This window comes from Micromys minutus (genome assembly GCF_963924665.1).
Source record: "Micromys minutus genome assembly, chromosome: 22".
Classification (NCBI taxonomy): Eukaryota; Metazoa; Chordata; class Mammalia; order Rodentia; family Muridae; genus Micromys; species Micromys minutus.
In genome coordinates this window covers 41,182,185-41,205,560 of record NC_137957.1, presented here as the reverse complement: position 1 = coordinate 41,205,560, position 23,376 = coordinate 41,182,185, and the positions used below count along the sequence as shown (strand labels likewise).

Genomic DNA, 23,376 nt, shown 5'->3' with positions numbered 1-23,376 from the left:
TGTGTATAAATGCTGAAGCATTCTGTGTGCATTTGTAACCCTTTTGTGATTGTGATAGTTAAGCTATCCGAAATGACTATTTTATGTGTCAGTAAGGAAAATAGTTCTATACAGAGAGAGCCCTACAAAAATGGGAATTATTATTGCACCTACTTTGGCAAGAAAGGAAACTGAGGATTAATGAGATTAAGTATTTACTCAAAGCTACTTTGAGTATGTTAAGGCACAGAAGGTGGAGAGCTAGGATTCAATGTGTTCCTGTTTGACTTCAAAGAAGCCAACGCTTTTTGGCACTGTGCCATTCCTTACTTCAAGGTATATGTAAAATGCCTTAATATGCATGTTTGGATAAGCAATGGTAGACATGTAGAACAGAGTGATATAATTTATGCTAGAGAGAAATGTGGAGAATTCTTGCATAAAGGGCAAATCTGAACTATACTTGAATCTACAGAGTTATAAGTTGCTAAAATAATAGTTAATATTTATTGAAATATTATCATGTCAACCATTCTGTATCCATTACATCATTTGATTAGGAAGAAAACGGACTGTTGAGCGTTATCTTTTCATTGTATAAGTAAGTCAAGCAAGCCTGAGATCAGTTAGATCTGAAAACTCTACAGTTTGAATTTGAACCCAGGAGGACTGTTTGATTACAGAAACTACATTTTTATCCCCTACTATAAGCTAATAGAGAAGTAAGGTAGAAGGGATGATAAAAGTGTGGAACATGATCATGTAAAGCTAAATAATTCTACTTGACTGTAGTTTGGATTGAATATAATGACATAAGTGAAAAGGCAAAAAGGGTTTTAGTACTATAGGTTTGTAATCCCAGCTATTCATGAGTTCAAGGCTAGCCTGGCACTTAGTGAGGTTCTAAATTTGGATGGGTAGAGAGATGGAAAGGATCCAAGAAAACTTTGGTTGGGGGGAACATGAGCAAAATATACTGTATAGAAATATAAACCAAAAGGAAGTTTTAAAAAAAACCAAGTAATTTAGAAATGCTTAGTCACTAACAAATAGCCAATAATAAATGGAATAAGCAATGCAATGTTTTAAAAGTTGAAAATAGGGGTCCAGAAGCGGCAGTTTCATTGAAGGACACTTGCTCAGCAAACAGAAACTCTCTATTTAATTCCAGCTCCGAGTTAAAAAAAAAAAAAAAATCTAAAGAATAATTTGATCACAGAAGCACAGATAAATTGAATAATTTGCATTTGTTTAGTGGGTAATAATTAGAGATTTATGAACAGGGCTTTGGCATAAACAAATTCTTTTAAAAAGAAGATATATAGGGAAGAAGTTAACTGCATAATTGAATATATTAACTGCTGAACCATTAGCAGAACAAAGGAAGTGATACATTGACAATTGGGGGATTTTAGCTGAGTAAGCAACATTTGATAGGGCCCCGTCGGGTCCCTGTTGATGGCCAAACCAATGAACTAGTTATGGATTTGTGAGTGAGATGCCTTTGAAACTTTTCATTCTTTTTTTGTTTTTGTATTTGTTTTTTTTTTTTTTTTTTTGTGTGTGTGAAACAAGGATCTCACATGTACATGTTCACGTTAGATTAAAGCTATTTTTATTTTATTTAAAGTGGATTTTTTTTTCATGTATTGTGTTTTGGTTAGAGGTTTGCTTATCCCTAAGTCTCCCAGTTCCTCTATACTTATCCTCCCATCCAGATCCACACTCCCTCTCTCCCTTGACAGAAAACCAACAGGCATCTAAAGATTAATAATATAATAAAATAAGATAAAACAAAACCAAATGAGTTGGCAAATGACAAGACAACCAAACAAGAAAAAGCCAAACTAAAAACACAAGAGATGCATATAGATACATAGATACATGTTTCCACACTCAGAAATCCCATAAAACCCGAAACTGAACTTCATTTTATATATGCCAAGGGCCTGTAAAATACAAACAAACAAACAAACAAACACGTCCTTAACATTATGAGACAAGGAATCCTCCAAGATGCTACTGAGTTCATTTGTCTTGGCCGGCTACTCCTGGTCATGGGGGTCTACCCTTAAGGTCTAGTTTATTTCTCCAATGAGACTCTTATAAGTTAATGTATTTGATAGTCACTTGCCTCCCTATTCATCATGTAATGGATGTGTCCACTTCTCCCAGCTCTAGGACACCATCGGATGCAGACATGTGCAGACTGTGTGCATGCTGCCAGTCTCTGTGCATTTATATGATTGTCAACCATGTTGTGTCTAGGACACCTTGATATTTGGTGTCCTTCATCCCTCATCTCTTCCACAGAGTGCCCGAGTTTGAGGGGAGGGAATTGATGGCGGCATCTTTTTCAGTGCTGAGTGTTCTAACATCTCTCCCACATCTCTCACTCTCTGTACGTTGTCTGGTTGCCAATCTCTGTATTTGTTCCATCTTCTGCAGGAGAGCCTTTTCTGATGATGGCTGAATAAGACTTGGAGCTACGATTGTAGCAGAATGTCATTAGGGGCCATTTAATGGCTGTGTCCCTTAGTGTAAGAGTAGAATTTGGTTTTCCCCTAGGTCCCTGCCCTATTTAGTCCCACGTTCTTGCCCACCAAAGCATCATTGCGTATGGGTTCCATCTTATGGAGTGGGCCTTAATTCAAATCAGGTATTAGTCACTTTCACACACTTTGTGGCACTAGTGAGCCAGCATTTCTTTTAGGCAGGTCATTCTTATAGACTGAGGGGTTTGTAACTAGATTGGTGTTTACATTGTTTCTGTTGGTAGAAGGCAGACTACCTTCCAGTTTCATCAGTACTAGTTTTTGGTGGTGAGGACTTTAAGCGGGTACCAGCTTCGTTTTTGCCATGTTCATTGAGTTGTGTGTGTGTTATTTTCAGTAACAGGGCTTTACCATTAGCTTGAGGAGAGCCGCCAATAGCCTTGGCGATATCTTGGATTGCTTGGGGGCTCCCATGGGAACCCATTGGATGTAACCCATTCCCAATGTCGGAAGCCTCATTTGGTGATCAGAGATGTCCAGTTGGGGCTCTGTCTCCTTTGTTATTTGATGATTTCATATGGAAAACCCCTACATATGTATATATTGTAGAAAGCTTCTAGTGTATTAGATTTCCATATGACCCCTCAAATGGCCTTTAGTTTTTGCTGTCCCTCGCTGTGTTCTCTTCCTTGCTCTCCCTCTTATCTCCCCCTCCCATTTGATTCTTTCATCCTAATCTCTCCCTTCATCTACTCATAACTATCCATTCTCTTTCCCCTTCCTAGAGAGATCCACCCGTCCCCCCATAGTCTCTTACTCTCTGCTTAACCTCTGTGGTTATATGGATTGTAGCTTCCTTGTTAATGACTTAACGGCTAACATCTACGCATAAACAAATACCATGTTTGTCTTTCTGGTTCTGAGTTCCCTCAGGATAATTTTACTCTAGTTCCATCCATTATATTAATGTTTTAGACTTCACAAGATAAAGGGCCTTCAGAGTAAAAATGTTGGTGTGATAAACACTTCCTATTGCTTATTTCACAAATATATATTTATGAAACTATGGGTTGATATGTCCCAAACTACAAAAAATTCAGTTGGCTGTTGCAGATGGCAAAATGTTCCCAGGGATATCATCATGTCATAGGAGCATTAAAATATGCATATCTTGTTTAAAGTACAGCCTGACAGCTTAACTATTCAATTTATTACTGTGTGTAGGATCATGGGTAACCTGAGAGCTCTTGTAATTTTGCAGCGAAGGAAGGTCTTCAATCTGGCAATCTGGCTTTAAACTTTTTTTTATGCCACTGGAAAGTTTTATTGAAGTTTTTTATTCAGGTTTTACTGAAGTTTCCTGTGCCTTGGTTTCCTTGTTTATGAAGCAAGGAAAAATAATGTTCGCCTTAAACGTTTTTGTGAACAAGAATAATTAACACAGAGTGGTCCCATGATGTTACCGACCACATAGTCAGTTTTCAGTACGATGTGAGATGACAACTAATTAATTAAGAGAGGGTTTAATTGCATTATCTTCTAGTTGTTGGCAGTTGATAAAGGGAAAACTAAAATGTGGGTGTAGAAAAATCAATTTCATTTATAATGGGAAGAAAAGAACATCTTTAATTTTATAATCAAATGCCTTTTTTATATAACCCTAATAATTGTGATCTGTCAGTATTGTATGGAACACTATATTATGAAGACCTGTTAAGAAGTTTCTTTTTTTAAACAAAAATTTTTGAAAGAATAGTTTTATAAATTCTGGGAGAAATTAATTCATACTATTTTGTTCATACTTACCCTCTTTCCTTCTCCCAGATCCACGCCCTTTTCTATACACCCAACCTCAGGAATAATAAAACAAAACCAAAATGCCCATTGAGTTCAATTTCTCCTATTCATATATGCTTGGATGTCAGCATCCACAGGTTGTGGTCATCTTACCAGTCTCCACATGCTTAAAGGAGATGATGTACCCAGCAGCTGCTAGTTGCCAATAATTCTTCAACTAAGGGCAGGACTTAACAACTGGCTCCATGCTTAGATTTTGCTGACTCAGGCCTCTGCAGGGCTTTTGCATGCTATCCCAATCATAGGTGCCCTGTAGTGTCTGGAAAGGATGTTATAAGGATATTATTTAGATACTGAGTACTCTGCAGTCTCTCCTTCTCTTCATCTTGATACATAGTGGGTCTCTGTGTTATTCTCCATCTACGGCAAAAAAGAGGTTTCTCTAATGAGATCTGAGAGAGGCACTATAGGTGAAATAGTACCCCATCAAGAGTTAGTTAACTACGAAGTCCATTTAGAGGAATGACAGGTTCCTCCCTATGACCTATGCCCTGTCCAGCCACGGGTCTAGCCACAGGTTCCTAGTCCTGACGATGGTGCTAAGTATTAGTTCCGTCTTGCGGTGAGTCCTTAAACACATCCAGAAAGTGCTTGGTTACTTCCATCACCTTCATGCCAACATCGCACCATTGCGCATAGCGTACCAGGTTCAGCTCGCAGGGTTCACAGCTGCGTAAAGGTGACGATTCATTTTCTTCTTCGGAAGCAGGCTTGGCACTGGAGAAGCCCATCCCTGGGATTGAAGCCTCTGGTGTTCTCTATTCTGCCCCCCCCATCCCACACCCCAGTTAGTCCTTCATGTTCCATTATCCTTCTTTCCTGCCTTTAGCCACTCTGCTCTGTTTCCCCTGCCTTAAAAGTTCCCTCAGGGCCCCCATCTGAGCTCTGTGGGTGTCTCAAAGGAAACAGAATACCGAAAGATTCAAAGCTGGCCTCTGTGAGTGAGATAAAACATGCGCCAGTCATTGTTCTGGATCAGAGTTTTGTTTCGCTCAGATTGGACATGTCCAGCTCCACCCATTTACTTGAAATTTTAATAATTTTACTTTTGCAGCTGAACAATTTTCCATTATGCAGACATACCACAGTTACATTATTCATTCATCCATCAATGGTGGGTGGATAATATGAATGAATGCACGCATGCTTGAGTGAATGATCAGTCATCAAGATGTATCCATGCCCTGACTTTTGTGACTAAAACAGCAAGGACCATGGATAAATAAATATTTCTCCAGAAAGATCTATAGTCCTTCAGGTGTACGCTCAAGACTGAACTAGATGGGCCTTGTGGCAGATCTGTGTCTTTACTTTTTTGAGGAATTTCCCTACAGATTTGCATAGTAGCTGCCTCAGTTTGGACCCCCTCGAGCAGTGAATACATGGTCCCCTCCCCCCACATCTATGCCAGCATTTCTTGTTCTTTGTGTTAAAATTTATACATATGTATTTTTGGAATCCAGTCCACGGAGCATTCAGGGGGGCCTTTGGTAATAGACATTTTCTTTAATTCATGAAAAGTTTCTTGTATCATTTCCTAGACCTTGACATTTATGTTCTCTTTCTAACGATCATCGAAGTCTTGTTGTGAAAGTTTTGGGCCTTTAAAAAAAAAACTCCCTTAGTTTTCTCAACTATTAACTTTTTTTTTTGTATTCTACCTGTTACACTATTTCCTGATTCCTTTTCCTATTCTTGGGCTACAGTGCATGCTTGTACTTTATGTATATACGTATGTACACATATGTGCTAGTTAAGTATGTTCTTGATGCTGTTCATCTTCTTCCTTCTGTTTCTCTTGCTGCCTTTGTCTCATTGTGTATGAATTTTAATAAACCTGGTACAGTCCCTTTAGTGGGATTTGGAATTTAGCAAAAGTAAGTTTGGTTGTCATGTGATCTACTTGTGAAAATTTAAACATGCCTATCATAACATGTCATGCCTATCATAAAGAGGTTGTGGAGTTTGCTTTTGGTGGCCCCCTTAGAGCCTTTCTTACAGTAATTCCTATTTCATCCAAGTATGAAATATTAGTCTCTTTGCTACATTTCCCTGAATTCTATGACTAAACTTAACGTCTTAATAAACCATAAGATTTTCCCAATTCATTGATGTCCACATGCTTCTTGGGTCATAATCCTGCCCTGTTCCCCATTATAAACGTCATTAGTTTGCACCTTTCTCACCCTCTTTCTTTGCTTTCAACCTAAATTGAATTATGCATGGTTTTGGCCTAGCAAAATGGCAGAGCCAGGTCACTAAAGCCAGAAGTCAGCCGGCTTGCTAAGTCACACAAAGTTATCTGCTTTGATTGATGTTACGATGTATAAATAACATTGGTATAATATATTGGTGTAATATAAATTTGATTTCAGAGAACTTCATCTACAATAAATTTGTCACCAGGAGAAGTGGAAGACGAAGAGGAGGATCCAAACTCTTGTGGGCCCACGGGACTGTGGGAAGCGCTAACTCCTTGTAACGGATGTAGGAACCTTGGCTTTCCCATGCTTGCTCAGGTAAAGCTTGGCTTTTATTAAGGTAACATAAGACTTTACAATGGTCACATATTTATTTGATTCAGTCTTTTCCATTCAGAAATGTGCTTAGTCCTCTGATCCCTTTGTAAGGCTTTTTTTTTCTTCACATTTGTTATGTTTTTAAATTTGGTTATGATAATGAAAGTTTTCCTATTAATAAATGTTTGATGTTTATGATCCATAATTATGTAATTTAAAAGAATGTTAAGATGTGACCTAAATCTAAAGATAAAGGAGGCTGTGTTGAAGTTGTTTAAAATCATCGGTAGTAATAGATAATTTTTTAACATGATAGAAACATTGTTGAATAATATGAATTTATCCTGTCTCATTGGGAATTGTTAAAACTGGGAACAGGGCACTGTAATACTGATTATATGTTTGTAAGTATTTCATCTCTAAATCAGCTTTATTATATTATGGGTCCTAATGATCAGAAATTAAATAATAGATTTAGGAAATTTGAAGTGGCAATAAAAATATTTCTATATAAGATGAAATAAACTTCATATAGATGAAGATAATGTAAAAATAAGGTTAACTATATTGAAAATTGGTAGAAAAGTAATCTAGGACAGATAAAAGCCACATTGTCTAGAAACATAGATCACAACTACAATTTCTCTGTTATGCACTTAGGTCTAGAAACTGTCCTTTTTGTTATGGTTATATCACAGGAAGTTTGATCATAGCCTTCCAAACTCCAATAAGAATTTTTGTGAAAAGCTAAATAGAATATTCATATATATATAGTCATATATATGAATATACAGTATGTAATATATTCATAAATTCTATATGGTACATAGTATTTAATATATGCATTTAAATATTTGATACATAATATTTAAATTTTTCTTCATAGGTCTTTTGTAATATCTGTTCCAATTTTTATATAATTTGTTATTAAGAATCAATGAACTATGAGTTCTAAGAGGAAGATCAGTATCTTGGTATTCAATATCTGTGGATTGTAGCAGCAAAGTTCTTGTTGTAGTCAGAATAGTGGGTAGACCAGTGGACATCTCTTCACTGAAGGTCTTGAGGCCCAGCATATAAATCTATACCTGTGTTTATATGAATGCAGAGGGAAGAGAAAAGCACAAGTTTTTGTTTCATAAATATCCTAATCTGATTAATAGTTTTATAATAATAAACATTGCCTATTTTAATAATGTTAAAGACGTTGTCAAACTATGTTTTTAAATTATTTTTTATATATTTTAAAAATAGGACTCTTAGATAAAAAATTAGTATCTGAGTTTTTACTGCTGCCCAAATGATTAATCCTAGGACTGTCTGGCCAGCCAACACTTGACTGCTCTAACTAATTCTTTTTTAATTACTGGTAGTAACTTTCCTCTGATTTGCAATTTTTAAATGCTTTGATAATTTGTCTGAGAAGACCAGTACTGCTTGAATACATTTCTTAGATATTCTAGATATTAATATTTCAGTAGTTACATTTATCACAGAGTGATCTTAATCCTTAACTTTTCTGTTGTTTTAATTTGTATGCACATGCGCGAGTATATTGTGCATTTTTAATATAAAACTCATTAAACTTTTCTGGGCTATTTTTTTCTTTAATTTATTGCATTTAGAATTACTTTTATCTTCCATTATATATATGACTCTATATTGGATTTCACCTGTTAGTGCCTAGTTTTCCTAAAACTGTCCTATGAACAATAACATATTCCTTTTATTATACTTTCATGCTTATGTTCTGCATTTACATCTAAAATCTCATTTGTTTCTGCTTTTCCAATATGTAAACTGCATGACTAAGTGTTGATATTGTTAACCCGTGTTATTATATTAAAACTATTCCCTGGCTTGTTTGTTTGTGAACTTTTATGTTTTATAATTACTATGCCAAGTTTAAAGGTGTTCTTTTTAGATTTTAATTGTTGCTATATTATTTATACAAATTTACTTATGATGCAGTTTTTTTTTAAATTGGATTTAATCCAGTTTAAAATGGAAATGGGCTCTTACTAATTCTTTCCTCATATAGTTCTTGGGAATGTTTATTTTGTGTATCTGGTTATTATTCATGGGTTCTCCTTTAACAAGCTTATGTGCATGTATAAATGAGCCATATATATGGTTGTAGGTTTTTATTTCAAAAACTGTAGTTTTACAGTTAACACACATACACACACACACTCATATATTTTAAATTGCAATCATTATTATTAGTGTGTGTGGGTGAAGAACAACTTCAAGGAACTGGTTCTTTTCTTCTACCTTCATATAGATTCCAGGATGGAACTCAAGCTGGGTGGCTTGCACAGAACCTGCTAAACCATCTACTTACCCGTTCCTCTGTGTATTTTATATACTTTATAAGTTTCCTCCTCTTCATGTCTGCTGCTTTTATTTAGTTACAGAGGATTTTCCAAGCACATGATTTAGCCATCCAGAATTAAATATATTTTAAAATTATTATCTTTAATTTATTCAGTATTTCTTAGCTTTTTTTTTATTTTGATGATGGGAGAGGACTTGAATTAATTCAGAACTTTACAGAAACTTTGTGACTGAATGCTAAGGTTGTGATCAGCTCCCTGTTGAGAAGCAGAAGGTGATAATACTTGTCACCAAAGGAATATAAACTCTGCAAAGACACTGAGTCAGAACTTCAGTATTTCCAATGAAGCCTTAGAAAATAGAGAATGCACAAGTATCTTATCTATTCAATGATGAACCCAGGGCCTACTCTTCAGTGAGCTCTTTGTTTCTACCCTTAAGGAGCTGACAGAACAGTTGCTTTCAAACATTTTAGGAGGTCATCAGCATCAAATGAAATGTGTTGAAATAAAACCACATACCAACATACCAGATAAAACATTTCTCTTACTGTAAATATATAAGGTGTTTAGTTTCTTTTCATTTTAGGTACTTTGTCCAAAGTAACCTATGATTAAATGTATTTTCTCAATAATATAACCTCGGAATTTTCAAAATTAAAGCATCCAACCCACAAAACATTTTTTTCCATATTTCTTAGCTATTTTTTACATTTCTAGCTTATTTTAGGGGTCCTTAAAATCAGTATATCCGAATTGAGCTCACTGAATACCTGTTTCCTTATAGTCTGCTATGGGTTCCTTTATGCTTGGTGTCATTAACATGATACTTTATAGATTTTATATGCCCCGATGTGTAAGCACCATACACAATGCACCCTGCATTTCATATTACCACCACTTAATTTCACTGGATCTAACTAACATATATCAAACACCTTTTATGTTTAAGGCATACTGTTTGGCTCTTAAATCCTAAGTATTACAGAAAGAACATAGGCCCACCTAGCACCCAGAATACCCATATATCTAATCCTAAAGTGGTCTTAAGATCGAGTAATATTTTGATTTGTAAAATGAAAACATAAAAGTAATTCCCAGTTTGTGTAGAGTTTGAACTGACGTAACACTTCAGATTTTCGATTTCTTTTTCTCCTTGATCCGACAGTATAAACAGAATGAACAAGCCAAGGGACAGACCCTTTTGAGTCCATGCTTTGAGTGAATTATATGGTGTTTTATCTTTTTTGTTTTGACTGGACCAACATCTCTGGAAGCCGTTTCTTCTTAAACTCATGAAGACTGACTATGCTGCCTAACATCAGGTAGTTACAGTCCTTAGGAAAACCTGAGATTTTTGGCCATTAGAAGTTTTATGTATAACAAATACAATCAAGTTGTGCAGGGAATCCATGGAAACCCTTTCTGTAAAGTTTGACCAGTTCCAACGTTTCTCTTTGAATCAGTACTAACCACAGGGATTGCTACCCTTTTAGCAGTGTGCACCATGTGTGAGGAGGCATTTCACAAACATCATTTCTATTGTGGAATGCTAGAAATGTCTCTAATGTTATTGCATCCAAGTGATGGTTAATATGGCCTTCAGCTTTTCCAAATATCGTGCCTGTCCAGAAGTCAGGGTAGAATGCTCGGCCACCAAGCCTTACCAGGACCCTTATCTGCTTTCTTCAAGGATGAGCTTGATCTTCAAGCCATCTTATGATGGCTTCATCTTCTAGTCTATACAAAGACTTCTGCTGGGCCCTTGATCTCTTCCTCAAACCCTGGCCAGGGCGCCTGTGAAGTTTCCCTGGTGATTTCAGGATAGCAAACAAGGTTTTCCCACTGAAATATTATATCTGTAGAAGGACAGTCTCAGACAGGAAGGTGGTCAGGAACAAGCATCATTGGAGCTGTTTTGATGGATTGTTATCTGTTCAGACTTCAAGAGACTTCACACTTCTGCTCAGTTAAGCTCTAAGATGCATGCGTGCTTATCTCTTTCCAGCAAAGCATGGTCATATCTGGCTAAGTCCTCACACACAGCAGTGGTACTTCTCTTTCCACTGTTTCTGTTACAGTTTCTACCCAGAAGTATAAAGCATGCTCATTGCAGGAGTGCTCTGGGTTGTTTTATTGGCGAATAGATCGTCTTTAATCAAGACAACTCAGGGTTTGTGTCACCCCTTTCTCAACATACTTAAAGGGCATTCTGCTTCGTTGGCCTCTCTGGCAAGTGGGCAGTTGGTTGACTCTGGCAAGTGGGCTTTCCTGTCCTTGGATGACTGTGGACCTTCTGGGAAGTTGATCAAGTGCTAAGCAATACGTATAGTCAGGCCCTTGGATCTAGGCAGGTTTCTGCCCAGTACATGAGGTATAGGGGCACATAAGTTTCAGGCCATTGCAGATATCAGAACCCCATCATTGGTTGGATGTGCTCATGTAGGTTCTCAAGGAGGAGAACCAATATTGGAGTCTAAAAGACTGGCTTCCCAACAGCTCTGCACTCGGATTCCAAAATGTCAAATATCACCCATAGTCTTTTCCTCTCTCATCCGACATCAGCATCCAATTGTACAGGTCCAGCTTTTATCCCCCTGCTAACTGTGACCCATACTTGTCACATATCCTGTGGCTCTGTCACCAAGTGGCCCCTCCATTGGCCAGAGACATTGTCTTTTGCATCGTTAATACCATTTCCTGTGGCCTGCCCCATCTCAGCACCTGTCCATAGCCTAGCAAACTCGGCCCAGTGTATCTATCTGGATGTCTTAATACAAACTGCATTATGCTTCTTCAGAAGGGTCCCTTAGGATTTCTATTTTCATATAAACATTCTCTTGGTTTAAAATATATGTACTCTATATATTCTTTTACCCAACACTCTTAGTCATGGGCATTTATTTTAGAGACAACTAGAGATTTTGTTGGACAGAATACCAGAGGTTTATCAATGTTTATTATGGCAGAGCCATAGATTAGCAAGATAAACAAGATTCATATCCTCAATAGAAGATTGGCTAAATAAATTTGGAGAACCCAATTATGGAATATATGCAGCCATAGGAATTATTATGCAGACCCTTGATATTGATGAACTTTCCATTAAAATAACAAATTTCAAATTACTAGAACAAATATAATTTAACTTACATAAAGTCATCCAGATCTGTGTGGATACTTATACTCAGTGGGGTGTTTATCTTGCATTGATGTGGTTTTTATTTACATCTTGATAGTTTCTATTTTTAATTAAAAAGACAGTCCTGGGAAACTAATATTAGCAATATATTTTCTCACAACCAATATACATTTTCTGTTTTGACTTGCCTCTGAATTCGTAATATTTTGAAGACATTTATCTAGACACCTGTGCCCTGACTATATAGTGGAAATATACTTGAATTTTATATTTGTCCTGCATTATTCACCAACTGTCAGGTTGATTTTTAAAAATCCGAGGAAGCTTGCTAGCAAGTGTAGATCTTATCAATTAAATAGCTGTCATAGTTCTGTTGGCATGCTCATATTCATGATATCACAGCATACATACCAATAATCATCATTATTGAAACTTTGCTCCTACAAGTGAACACAATTTCTTCCATGTTGAAATGTGTGGGTATTTCTGATTATATGAGTATTTTCCTTTGAATTGGTGAGGGGTTTATGAACAATTATTCTTACTGAGCTTTCCAAAGACTTTGAATTCCATTTTCTACTTGAATTCTATTTTATTTATTTTATAGTGAACAAGAACAAAAAGAATAATATATATTTAATAAATTGACATCTTAAAACATTAAAGTGCTTCTCCTTTTTTTTTCTTTACAGGAACAAGTGAATAATAGCGTTGAATGTCGGCTATAGAAATACTGAGCCTCTTAAAATAGCTTCAGTCACGAACAAATATGAGAATATCAATCGTAGGGTTTTGTGAGTTAAGTTATCCTGTCTGTAGGGAAATCAGAAACAGATCCCTTGTTGACCATATAGATATGTAGGCTTTATAAACCAGCAATTTGACCAAAGACAATAGGATTTTCCACTGGACCTAATAACCACCATTTGTAGTACTCTGACAAATGTATGTGTATTTTTATGAATCTCATTAAGTTTACCCAAAGTTCCTGAAGCTTTTAGAAAATTACCCTATTAGCATTTACCTTCATGTTTAAAAAACTTAGGTGGATAAATAAAAATCTATTTGAACCTGCCTGAGAGTAAGAATCATTTAATACAAAGGCAGAGTTCTCTCTCTCTTTGTCTGTCTGTCTCTCTCTGTCTCTACCTTTCTCCCCATCTCTGTCTTTGTCTCCCATCTTTCTCTATCTCCTGTCTCTGTCTCAGTCTCCATCTCTGTATCCCTCTTCCTGTCCCCTGCCCCCTCTCTCACTCACTCATCTTAGAGCAGATCAAATTTCCATGTAGCTAGTTTTTAGATATTCACAAAATTATGCTCTTGTCTACATCAGAATCTGTGTCATTGGGTTGATCATTTAAATCCTCCGAGTTTCATATTTTTACATCTTTGAAATTGACACGATCCTTTAGATATCAGCTCGGAATAGTTACACTTGTGCCAGAGAGGTTTAACTTTATCCCTAGTGTAATAAGCCTGAAAGATGATGAGATCCTTTGAATAATAATCAAGAGTCAAGGGACTATTCGAGAAATAGCCTTGGAAACTGGCGAGTTCAGTAATATAATAACAGGATTCTGTACTGTGGCTGAAGGCTTTTTACTGAAACATTTAATAGAATCAATGCCCACCAGGTAGAAAGCACGGGAAGAAGCTGCTTCTGTGAGATGGGCAGGGTAGGGGCAGATCCTTAAAACTTGACTTGATTGTATGAGTTAAACATTTTAACATATGTCCATCAATAATAAGCATGGCTGTTGTAGAACAGCTTTTACCAAGGATGTCACTTTCCCAGCCCTCACAACACGTGCATAATGTTACTTATGTGACAAAGACATTTGTAGATGTAGGTAACGAGTTGAATTTAGGTTCAGTGTAATCATAGTCGCCTTTATTGAGGAAGGCAGGAGGACCAAAGTCAGAGGAGATATGGTGCTGAGAGAAGTCAGAGCGATGTAGTCATTGACTAAGCAAAGGCAACTTTCAAGTACTAGAGAAACAGAAAATGGATTAGCCTGTAGAGCAGAGATTCTCAACCTGCGGGTTGTGACCCCATAAGGTGGGGAGGGGGTTGAATAACCCTTTCACAGGGGTCGCCAAATGACCATCAGAAAAACACAGTTGTTTATGTTATGATTAATATTGGTAACAAAATTACAGTTATGAATTATCAACGAAATAATTTTATGGTTGGGGGTCACCATAGGTCAGGGCATAGGAAGGTCCAGAACCATGGCTGTAGTCAGTCTAGAAGTCATTAACCTGGCTAATACTTTGAAATTTGTCTAGTAAGAACAGTTGGACTTTTGATTTTGAGGACTGCTAAGAGAATACATTAATGTTTTCTCAATCTACTAAGTATGTGGTCATTTGCAATGGCTGTTTTAGGAAACAGTTACAGATTTGGTACCTGGGCATGTAAATAGTGCCATAAACATGTCTCCTACTCCCACATAGCAGTGGATTTGAGCCTGAACATTGGGCAAGCTTCTAGAAGAATTTAAAGAAGTAAGTTCAAGCCTAGGTTGTCTAGAACAGAAATAGTTTAGTATCAAACATAGATCAGGACTCATAAACCGGTATAACAGAGAAAAATCCATATGTCTTAGAGAAGACCCACATGGTTCTAAGTAGAATGCTTGTAGAATCATGAATATTAAAAAGCTCTATAGATTAGCCATCAGGAGAAACAGAGGAAAGTTTTAGAGAAAAATGTACCTTGTAGAATATATGGATCATGACAGACAGGATGTTGGTAGACATGTGGATGTTAAAGGTGCTTTTGTAAGTTCTTGGTAGCAATGGAAAGTATGACATCAAAGACAGAAGAAAGACACTTAAGCAGAACATATAGGGGGATGGTGTTTTACAAGTGACTGACAAGTATGAACTTGGCTCATTGGCTGGGTCGAACACTAATAGTGTTGAAGGTATGGCTTGATTTCTTCTCTCTATCCACAGTGGGTTTATGAAGTAAGAGATAACATGTACAGATGGCCTTTCTTTTGAAAGCTACCACTTCCAGGAGTGGTGACTTTGCACATTTTGACATCAGCAGAGATGTTTGGAATAATCTTATATTGTAGTTTTATTTTTTTAAATACCTCCAGTGATAGGCAGAACTGTGAGTACCATTGGGTTATCTGGGACCCTCAAAGTCTGGACATTCTCTCTTCCTTGCCTCAGGTCTGCTATGGTCTTGACCATGTGAATTCTCAGAGTTTCAGGATATTCACCTGGAGATGAACATAAGAAATTCAGTGTTTACACTATTGGGCATTTAAACCCCTGTATTTCAAAGCAAGAAGACAGGCAGGAAATTCCGAGTGACTCCGCTCATTTAATATCACAAACAATTCTGAAGTGACATAAAAGAAGAAATGAGCTAGCCAGAGAACTTCTAGCCAAAAAAGAACTTGGGCTTGATGACTATGATATGCCTAAATTCTTCAGATTTAAAAAGATGCTAATATTTAGAGATTTATTGTCTAGGAAGGATATAGTGGGAAGAGGGTCAAAGGTGTGCCTAGATAATTTTCTTCTACTGCTTCAGTAAGATAAGACAATACCTAACACAAAACTAAAACCCCCCCGGGGTTTTAAACTACATAGCTCTTTGAAGATATTGGACATGTCACATGTAGGCCTTCTCATATCCTTCAACATAACCCAGAGAGGAGATCAGCAGAAAATATGTGTAGTGTACATTGTAGACCTGCAAGGCTTTGGAATGTTGTAATGGTGGAATTCCTCAAACCTAGGATCTAAAGAGAGAGAGAAACAGAGGGAATAAAGGAAGCATTTTTAGATTCCTAAACTTCTACAGACAGGAGACAGGCTTGTAAAGCTTCTTGGGTGCAAACATATGCAGACACGTATAAAACTCAAGGATGGGGCTGGAAGCTAAAGGAGTCCCCTTAGCTTGTGAACCTGGTGGTCTTCCTCTTTTTGACTTCCAAATTACTTTGGCTGTCAACTTTCCTCTTACCTCCTATATGTTTCTTTTTGAAATGGAATAAACATGTATATAATAATATTTACATGCATGTGTATGTGTCTGTTCAGACATATACCATGTGTGCATTGCCTGTTTAGGATGAAAGAGGACATCTGATTTCCTGGTGCTGGAGTTGCAGGTGGCTGTAAGCCATTGTAGGTGCTGGGAACTGAACTCTGTCCTTCACAAAATATAAGTGCCTTGAGCTATCCATCCAGCTCCATGCTATTTAATTAAAATAGTAATTGATCTTTGATTTGCACTGTGGCTATTTATTTACTGAGGTTGGGCTATACCTGGTTTCTGTTTTCATTTTAAAATGTGGTTTGGTTTCATGGACCACAGAAGCACACTGACACTGTAAAGAAATGGGAAGAATATTGTTTGATGAGAAGTTAGAAAGATCTAAGTTTTGAAACCTTGGTTCTATAACATACTGGGTATGTCTCTTTTCAAAACCATATATTGCTCTCCACACTGTCTATTGCTTTTTATTTATGTTCAGAAGAGAGACTTGATGTTTATTTTAAGGGTTGATAAGAAAATTAGAGGATGTGTTTAAATGACACATAAGGTCAGGCCCATAGTAGGGCCCCAACATATGGTAATTATTGTTACTGTTATTAGTTTACCCACCTTGAGACTATATACCAGTATACCTACTCTTAGAAGCCACTCAATCTTATTCCACTATGTCTACAGCCACTATCTCCAGAAACAAAAGCACATTCTTCAGACCCCCAGCCTTTCCCAGTATGAGCTACAGGACCTCTGAGACCAATAGCTTTAAGTCTTAATTTCATCATTTGTAAAATTTGTATAATGCTAGCATTTTTTATCCTGGAGGGAAACATGACCCACTACTTGCACACTGTGCCTAACATGGTGTCCAGATGTATCAGACACTCAGTAAAGGTCAACAATAGCACACAAAATCACAGTAGAACATGCCTAGCTGGGATCAGATTCCAGACCATCAGGTCCCAAACCCTTTACACCAGAAGCATCATTACATGATTCTACAGATACCTTCTATGTGCTAACACAGTTACTTTCTCAGAGACTGAAGCCTATTGGAAAGTCACTGTAGAGTCAGAGGCTATGAGATGGCAACTTCTTCCAATGCTGGCAAGTCACACACTGCTGCACAACCACGGATGCTAACAAGCCCAACGCTGCCTCCTTCAGAAAGTGTAACTTACTCTCCCTCAGCCAGAAACAGTTTCATTTCTCTTAATAGCCAAGAGGATTTTTGACATGTGTGGTTACCTCTTCTTTTGAAATCTATTTGTTTTTCTCTTGTTTTTAGATTAGGAGTTCTCTGCATCTGGGAGGTACTTTCATCTGCAGCCGCTTGGCCTCCTGCTGTGCATGTGTGATGCCTTTGAACTGTGTGGGTTGAATCCCAACATAGTTCTTTGGTGTCACCATAGGGAGAGAGGCTTTCTGATGCTCATTTTGTCGCTTTCCAGTAATGCAGCCAACGTCTCTGAACCAGTTTTCCTGCCTCTAAAATGAGAATAGTTCCAATGCTCTACTGTTTTTAGAGTATTAAATAAACTGACATTTACCAAGTCCTTGACAGTTGGGGCTCTGCCCAGATCGTGAATACTGGCCCTTGTTATAGTGAAGGCATGTATTTATTTGTTCTTTCTCTCTCCTTGTTCTGTACTCACTACCCCATCAAGTAACTGCATATTCAAAACATTATTAAGAAATAACAACAGAATAAAAAATATATAACATCTCAATTTGGCGTGCAATGCTGGAATGTTATATTGCTTTCTACTTTTGTCAACAAATTTTGCTCTTTGTGCAGATGTTTACATTCAGCATGGCTGCAAAATTAAAGCCGAGTTTAACTCCAAGGAGTGTTTTCTCCAAACCTCACCCCTCAGATTTTTGACTCATCTCATTTGGTTCTGCTCACCAGGCTCCACATAAGCAAACCTGGGTGTAATTAAGAGAAGCCTCACTGAAGGAAAGAAAGTTGTAACTCTTAGTGTCTTATGCCTTGCTCCTGGACAGTCTGTAATTTTTTCTGAAAAGAAGATGCAGGATGAATGGCTCCCACCCTTCTTCCTTCCTTTATTTCTGGAATGCACAAGGGCCTCAGGCAGATAATGGATCCCTCTGTGTGAGCTTACAATACAGCACTGACCAAGACCTGGCTCTGATCTTCTCCCATTTTCCTCCTTCATTTTTCTGCTCTTTGCCCATCCTCAGCTTGTCTGGGTGGTTATACCCTAGCCCTGAGGCATGCCGGTCTGTAACCTCATGGCTAGGAGCTTGACTTACTAGAAAATCTATTCAAAACGTCCCCAAAGTGCTGCTTCTCACTAAGTTTGAGGTAGGGACAGCATAAAGATGTTGAGAGAGAACAGGGAATGAGGGAGAGAGAACAGGTGGGGAGGATGGAAGTGAAGCTGGAAGGTAGAGAAAAATGCCAACACTGTGGGCAGTGTTTGGAATTCCTGGCCACAAGTGATATATTGATTTTTTCAAACATGTGGTCCTGATGGGAATACAAGGTGGGAACTTGAGCCATTTGTCACTGTTGCTTGAGTGTGAAGGAAAAATTGCAAAATATCACATGTCTTTGCTGTGCCATTTTTCATTGCAGCAGGTGGACAGACGGCTACCTATAGCAGGTCGCAAAAGGGGATGGATTGTTTTATGATAATTAAAATTATAATTTACTTGTAAATTGTTTTGTATTTTAGTAATATGCTTTTTAGCTAAGAAGTACCCAAAATGTATTTCATTTCTTAATGTTGTTTTTCTCCTGCCTCACAGAAGAAAACATACTGCTGTGTAGTCATTATAATAAGCTAATCAAATACCTTATAGAAAGGGTTTATCTAGACTTTAATTTTGACCATAAATGTTCATTTGAACATTCCACGTAGGGCTGAGTATGAAGTTGTCATGTCATCGATAACATCATACAGCCAAGTGTCCATAGGAAAATCTTTTTGGATGATTCTTCTAAGTCTTAGTTACCATGGAAACAACATCCCCTGGGATTCTACCAGTCAACTTTACCAGTCTGTGTCTTTCCTTCCTCTCATGGAACTCAGCTCCTATCCCTTCCCTTACTCTCCACTATCAATGATGAGCAAGATCCTGAGATGCTCATTCCTATGACTATTTCTATCACATCTTTCTTCAGAAATCCCTATGTACTTATGTATATGAATCTACAGGGCTGCACTATTACCATTAACGTGGTATGATCGGGAAACAAATTATGTCTTCAGTGTCATACCATGTCTTAAAAAGCAAGGTGGAAAGAAATAGGGGAGGATGCCCAAAGTATATGCATATGCACATGCATCTCACACACACACACACACACACACACACACACACACACACACACTTTGTGCATTCTGAAACACCTGAGAGTGTTGCAGCTGGCTTGTGATGAGAAGAAGAAAAGAGTGAAGGAAGAAGCGCAATGAAAAGTTTGAGTGTGCCTTGTAGTTTGGCATGTGCAGCAGAGAGCGGATAGGATTGATGTCATAGACATGCCATTTGCCAGGGAAACAAGGCTGTTTACAAAAGCTTCGAATATCCACAGGTGAATTCTACTTGTTGATGAGAAGGTAGCAGGCATTCTTGACTAACAGTGTCTTCCATGCAACCCAGAGAATTCATGTGGGGATGAGTGTTCGATGTGGGAGAGTTTACATTGAGAAAGTTGGTGGTGAGGCTGCAGAGAAATTGCTTCCATTCACACCATACCACAGACACTTACTAAGCAGAGGATGCATCCTGAAGGTGTTTCTATCAGCTTTCTTTCAGGTTCCCCAACACCTGGCCAGTCTAATCCTTGAAGGCCTTCTTTGCCTTCCTTTTTCTTGCTGTTCACTCAGAGCGTGAGCTAGATTCTTGACATCTCTCTAGGACCTTCTTTGCTACCTACAGATGCTTAATCAGCACAGACCTGAGAAGCAGAAGTTCCCCACCTTTTAACACAGAAATACTAAAGGTGAAAATAACCATAATTTTTCAGATGCAACAGAGTTGATTCTAAATGTATCAGAGAGTTATGTATTAAAGAATGTACTTACATGTGATACCAGGAAGTATAGGGGAAAAGATACCAGTGATCTAATCTTTAAAAACAGTTAAAATACCATATTGAAGTTAGGTGATAAAACAAAGAGAGGGGCTTTGTGCCTGGCATGTATTTAGTACTAAAGCCGTCTCTTAGGCTTAACTTGTTTCTTACATCTGTATGACCTTAGACAAGTTCCCTTAACTCTGTGAATCTTTCATTTAATAGCTGTAATACTTTGAGAAGTTGTTAGGGATATAACACGAGGGAAAATACAGGAAATGTCTAGAATCCTACCCAGTGCACAATAGATTCTGTGAACGTGTGTATGTGTGCATGGGAAGGGGGTACTGATGCTCAAGAAGCCATAGGCTACAGTTCTATTGTAGAATAAAACAAAAGTGAAGCTATGCCAATCAGAATACGCCATGCCTTCACTGGAGTAACAGCCGCCATATTTAAGACACTTGGCCCATATGTTCCTCAAACCCATGCATTTTACAAATTTAATTTGAACTCTAAAAAAGTTGCTTAGAGCACATTCCTCAAACCCAACTAAGTACTGCTGGTATTTTTCAACTCGTAATGTGCCTCTAATCATCTACTATAACCCTAGTTCGTGAATACTGTGATATGTTCTTGCCAGGGAAGCACAGTTAGTATAAACATGTAGACTCATGACCTAGTGATTGATAGGCCCAGCTATATTAGCTCTATTCTTAAATGTCTTTTTCTGTTTTTAAAAATGAGTGTGTTTTTTTGCCTGTATGTATAACGTGCAACATGCATACATGCAGGGCCTGTGGAGACCAGGGCAGAGTATCAGATCCCCTGGGTGGCCATGTGGGTGCTGGGAACCCAAAGCAGGGTTTTCTGGTTAAAAGCAGCAGGTGCTTTATCTTTGTAGGTCCAGGATCAGGACTTAATAGTGAAGCAACAATAGTATGTAATGCCCTGGGTAGTTTAGAATGTCAGGCCTCCACCTGGGGCCAGAGATAGAATGCAGATTCCATTTATTTTTTCTGACCCAGAATAAGTAGCTTGCTTTTTAAACAAAGGGCCAATACTGCTAGCTTTTTACATGATCATTAAAATGGTAATTTTATGGTAATTAAAAAAAATCCTACAAAGTGCCAAAGTGGATATTTACATTTCGGGTGCTACCCGGGGACTCAAAGCTAACAAGAAGAAGGGTTCATCCTCAAAGTCTGCTAAGCCTACTGTAGAAATAGCTGAAATATGGAAGAGACACCGTGACTGCAATCTGGCTTGGTTCCATTGAATTCCCATGAGTTAAGCAGGACCCAAGCCAAAACTTGAACTCTGAAAGAAGAGAGAATAATAAAGGAAAGACACTCCAGGTAGAGGGTGATGTGAGACTGTAGGCGGGAGTCTGAGTATCGCACAATGGGCAATGCATAACTGCGGTTACATTGGACCAAAAGACTTTGTACTTGAAAAATAAAATGATAAAAATAGGTCTGAAGGTGTAGGTAGAGAACATAGAATACCTTTGGTTTCTCTCAAGTTTTCCTTTCGATTAGATTGGGGGGAAACCTGCTTAGGAGCAATTTTTGACTCAGTTAAGTTTTGAATTCCCTCCTGAGCTAACTGTGCCTTAGAAGGAGTGATTGATATCTCCTGGGGCTAATGGCTGAGGCATTGTTTCCCGGAGCCAGGACTCTTTGGCCCAGAACACACATCTGTGAATGGCCACAGAAGTACCTGCTTGTCAAAGCCCCGGGATCCCCAGTCTCCCAGTAGCTTTTCTGTTCTCCAGCCTCTGCCTGGTGTTCCCTTTTTCAACATTTATTGAATGTACCCCGAGCTCTCAGAGGGATGATAATCTCTTCCCTTAGCAGCCCCAAATTACTGTGGGTATGTGATGTGGTTTTCACCAAAGAATTGATGTAGAGTTTAGACAGTCACAGGATGGGAGTATTCAAAGGACCACAGGTTAGATTTTTTTTTTTCATTTCATATAAAATCCCCCATTGACAGATTTATATAAATGACTTCTTTTTCTCCTTCAGAGCGTTTGGGGAATGGAAGTTCTCTTCAGCATTTATGAGTTTTTTAGTATTGGGACCTTCAATGTATATAATCAGACTAATAGAGCAGTGAGCTCTCCATTTTCTATGGGATGATTTTAATAGATTGGTGCACACAATATCCAAGGAAAATGAGCTAGTTAGGTGTAGTCTAGGTGACTGCAATTCATCACTGACCAGGTGGAATCATCCAAATAATGTAAACATTTTAGAAGGACTTCCTTTGAAACATGTTCACATTGGCAGTGGGAACCATTGCTAGTATTGACTTACTTGATATTTTCAGCCTATTCATAGCTAAAGATCCGCAAGTGTAAATCGGAGTTTCCATGTTTAGATGTATATGTCTTAAGTTTCTTCTTTTGTTCTCCATGTTTACACACATGATCGTCCATCAGCATCTCAGCCTGGGGACACATAGATAATTCTGTATCAGCAAGTCTAAAGTAAAAGCTTATCTCTCCCCTCAACACTTATGCTGTTTCCTACTAAACACACAGACACACACATACAGACACACACACACCATGCATGGGAAGTGGTTTCATGAGGCCTTATTAGTTACACAACAAGGAAAGGCATATTTAAAACACATTAGTGGCACCATCAAGCTGTTATGTTTATAGGTAGGTGACCTTGGGTACAATCTGGTGACATTCTTAGACTGTGATTTGGTAGAAGCTAATGATTTCTTTTTATATCCTCAAAGGATTTCCCTCTTCTCAGAAGGTCAAAGGCAGGGGTGAGTAAGGGATGGTTATTACTGGATTAGAGACAGCCTAGGCTGCATTGGCCCTGGTCTTCATATCCCTGAACTTTAGAGCTTTGCTCTCTTAATTCTGGGGATTATGGTTCATATTCCCAATCACAGCTACCATTTTTATTACTACCTACTTGCCCCCAAAGGAAAATTAAGGAGCTCCTCTATATTTCTTTT

The 23,376-nt window shown here is 37.9% G+C and overlaps 1 protein-coding gene across 3 annotated transcripts in view; it reads left to right on the top strand.

Annotated features, from left to right (window-relative positions):
* Nucleotides 1-23,376, top strand: part of ANKS1B (ankyrin repeat and sterile alpha motif domain containing 1B) — a gene marked incomplete at both ends in the record, with an annotated part of 1,047,539 nt that overhangs the window by 281,284 nt on the left and 742,879 nt on the right. For 2 of the 3 annotated variants that reach the window (XM_080935870.1, XM_080935862.1), the window contains one exon: nt 6,707-6,850. The exons of the other annotated variant lie outside the window; for it this stretch is intronic. In XM_080935870.1, coding sequence (XP_080791996.1) covers nt 6,707-6,850 — 144 coding nt within the window. The remainder of the gene's footprint in view (nt 1-6,706; nt 6,851-23,376) is intronic. 3 annotated transcript variants of the gene reach the window in all.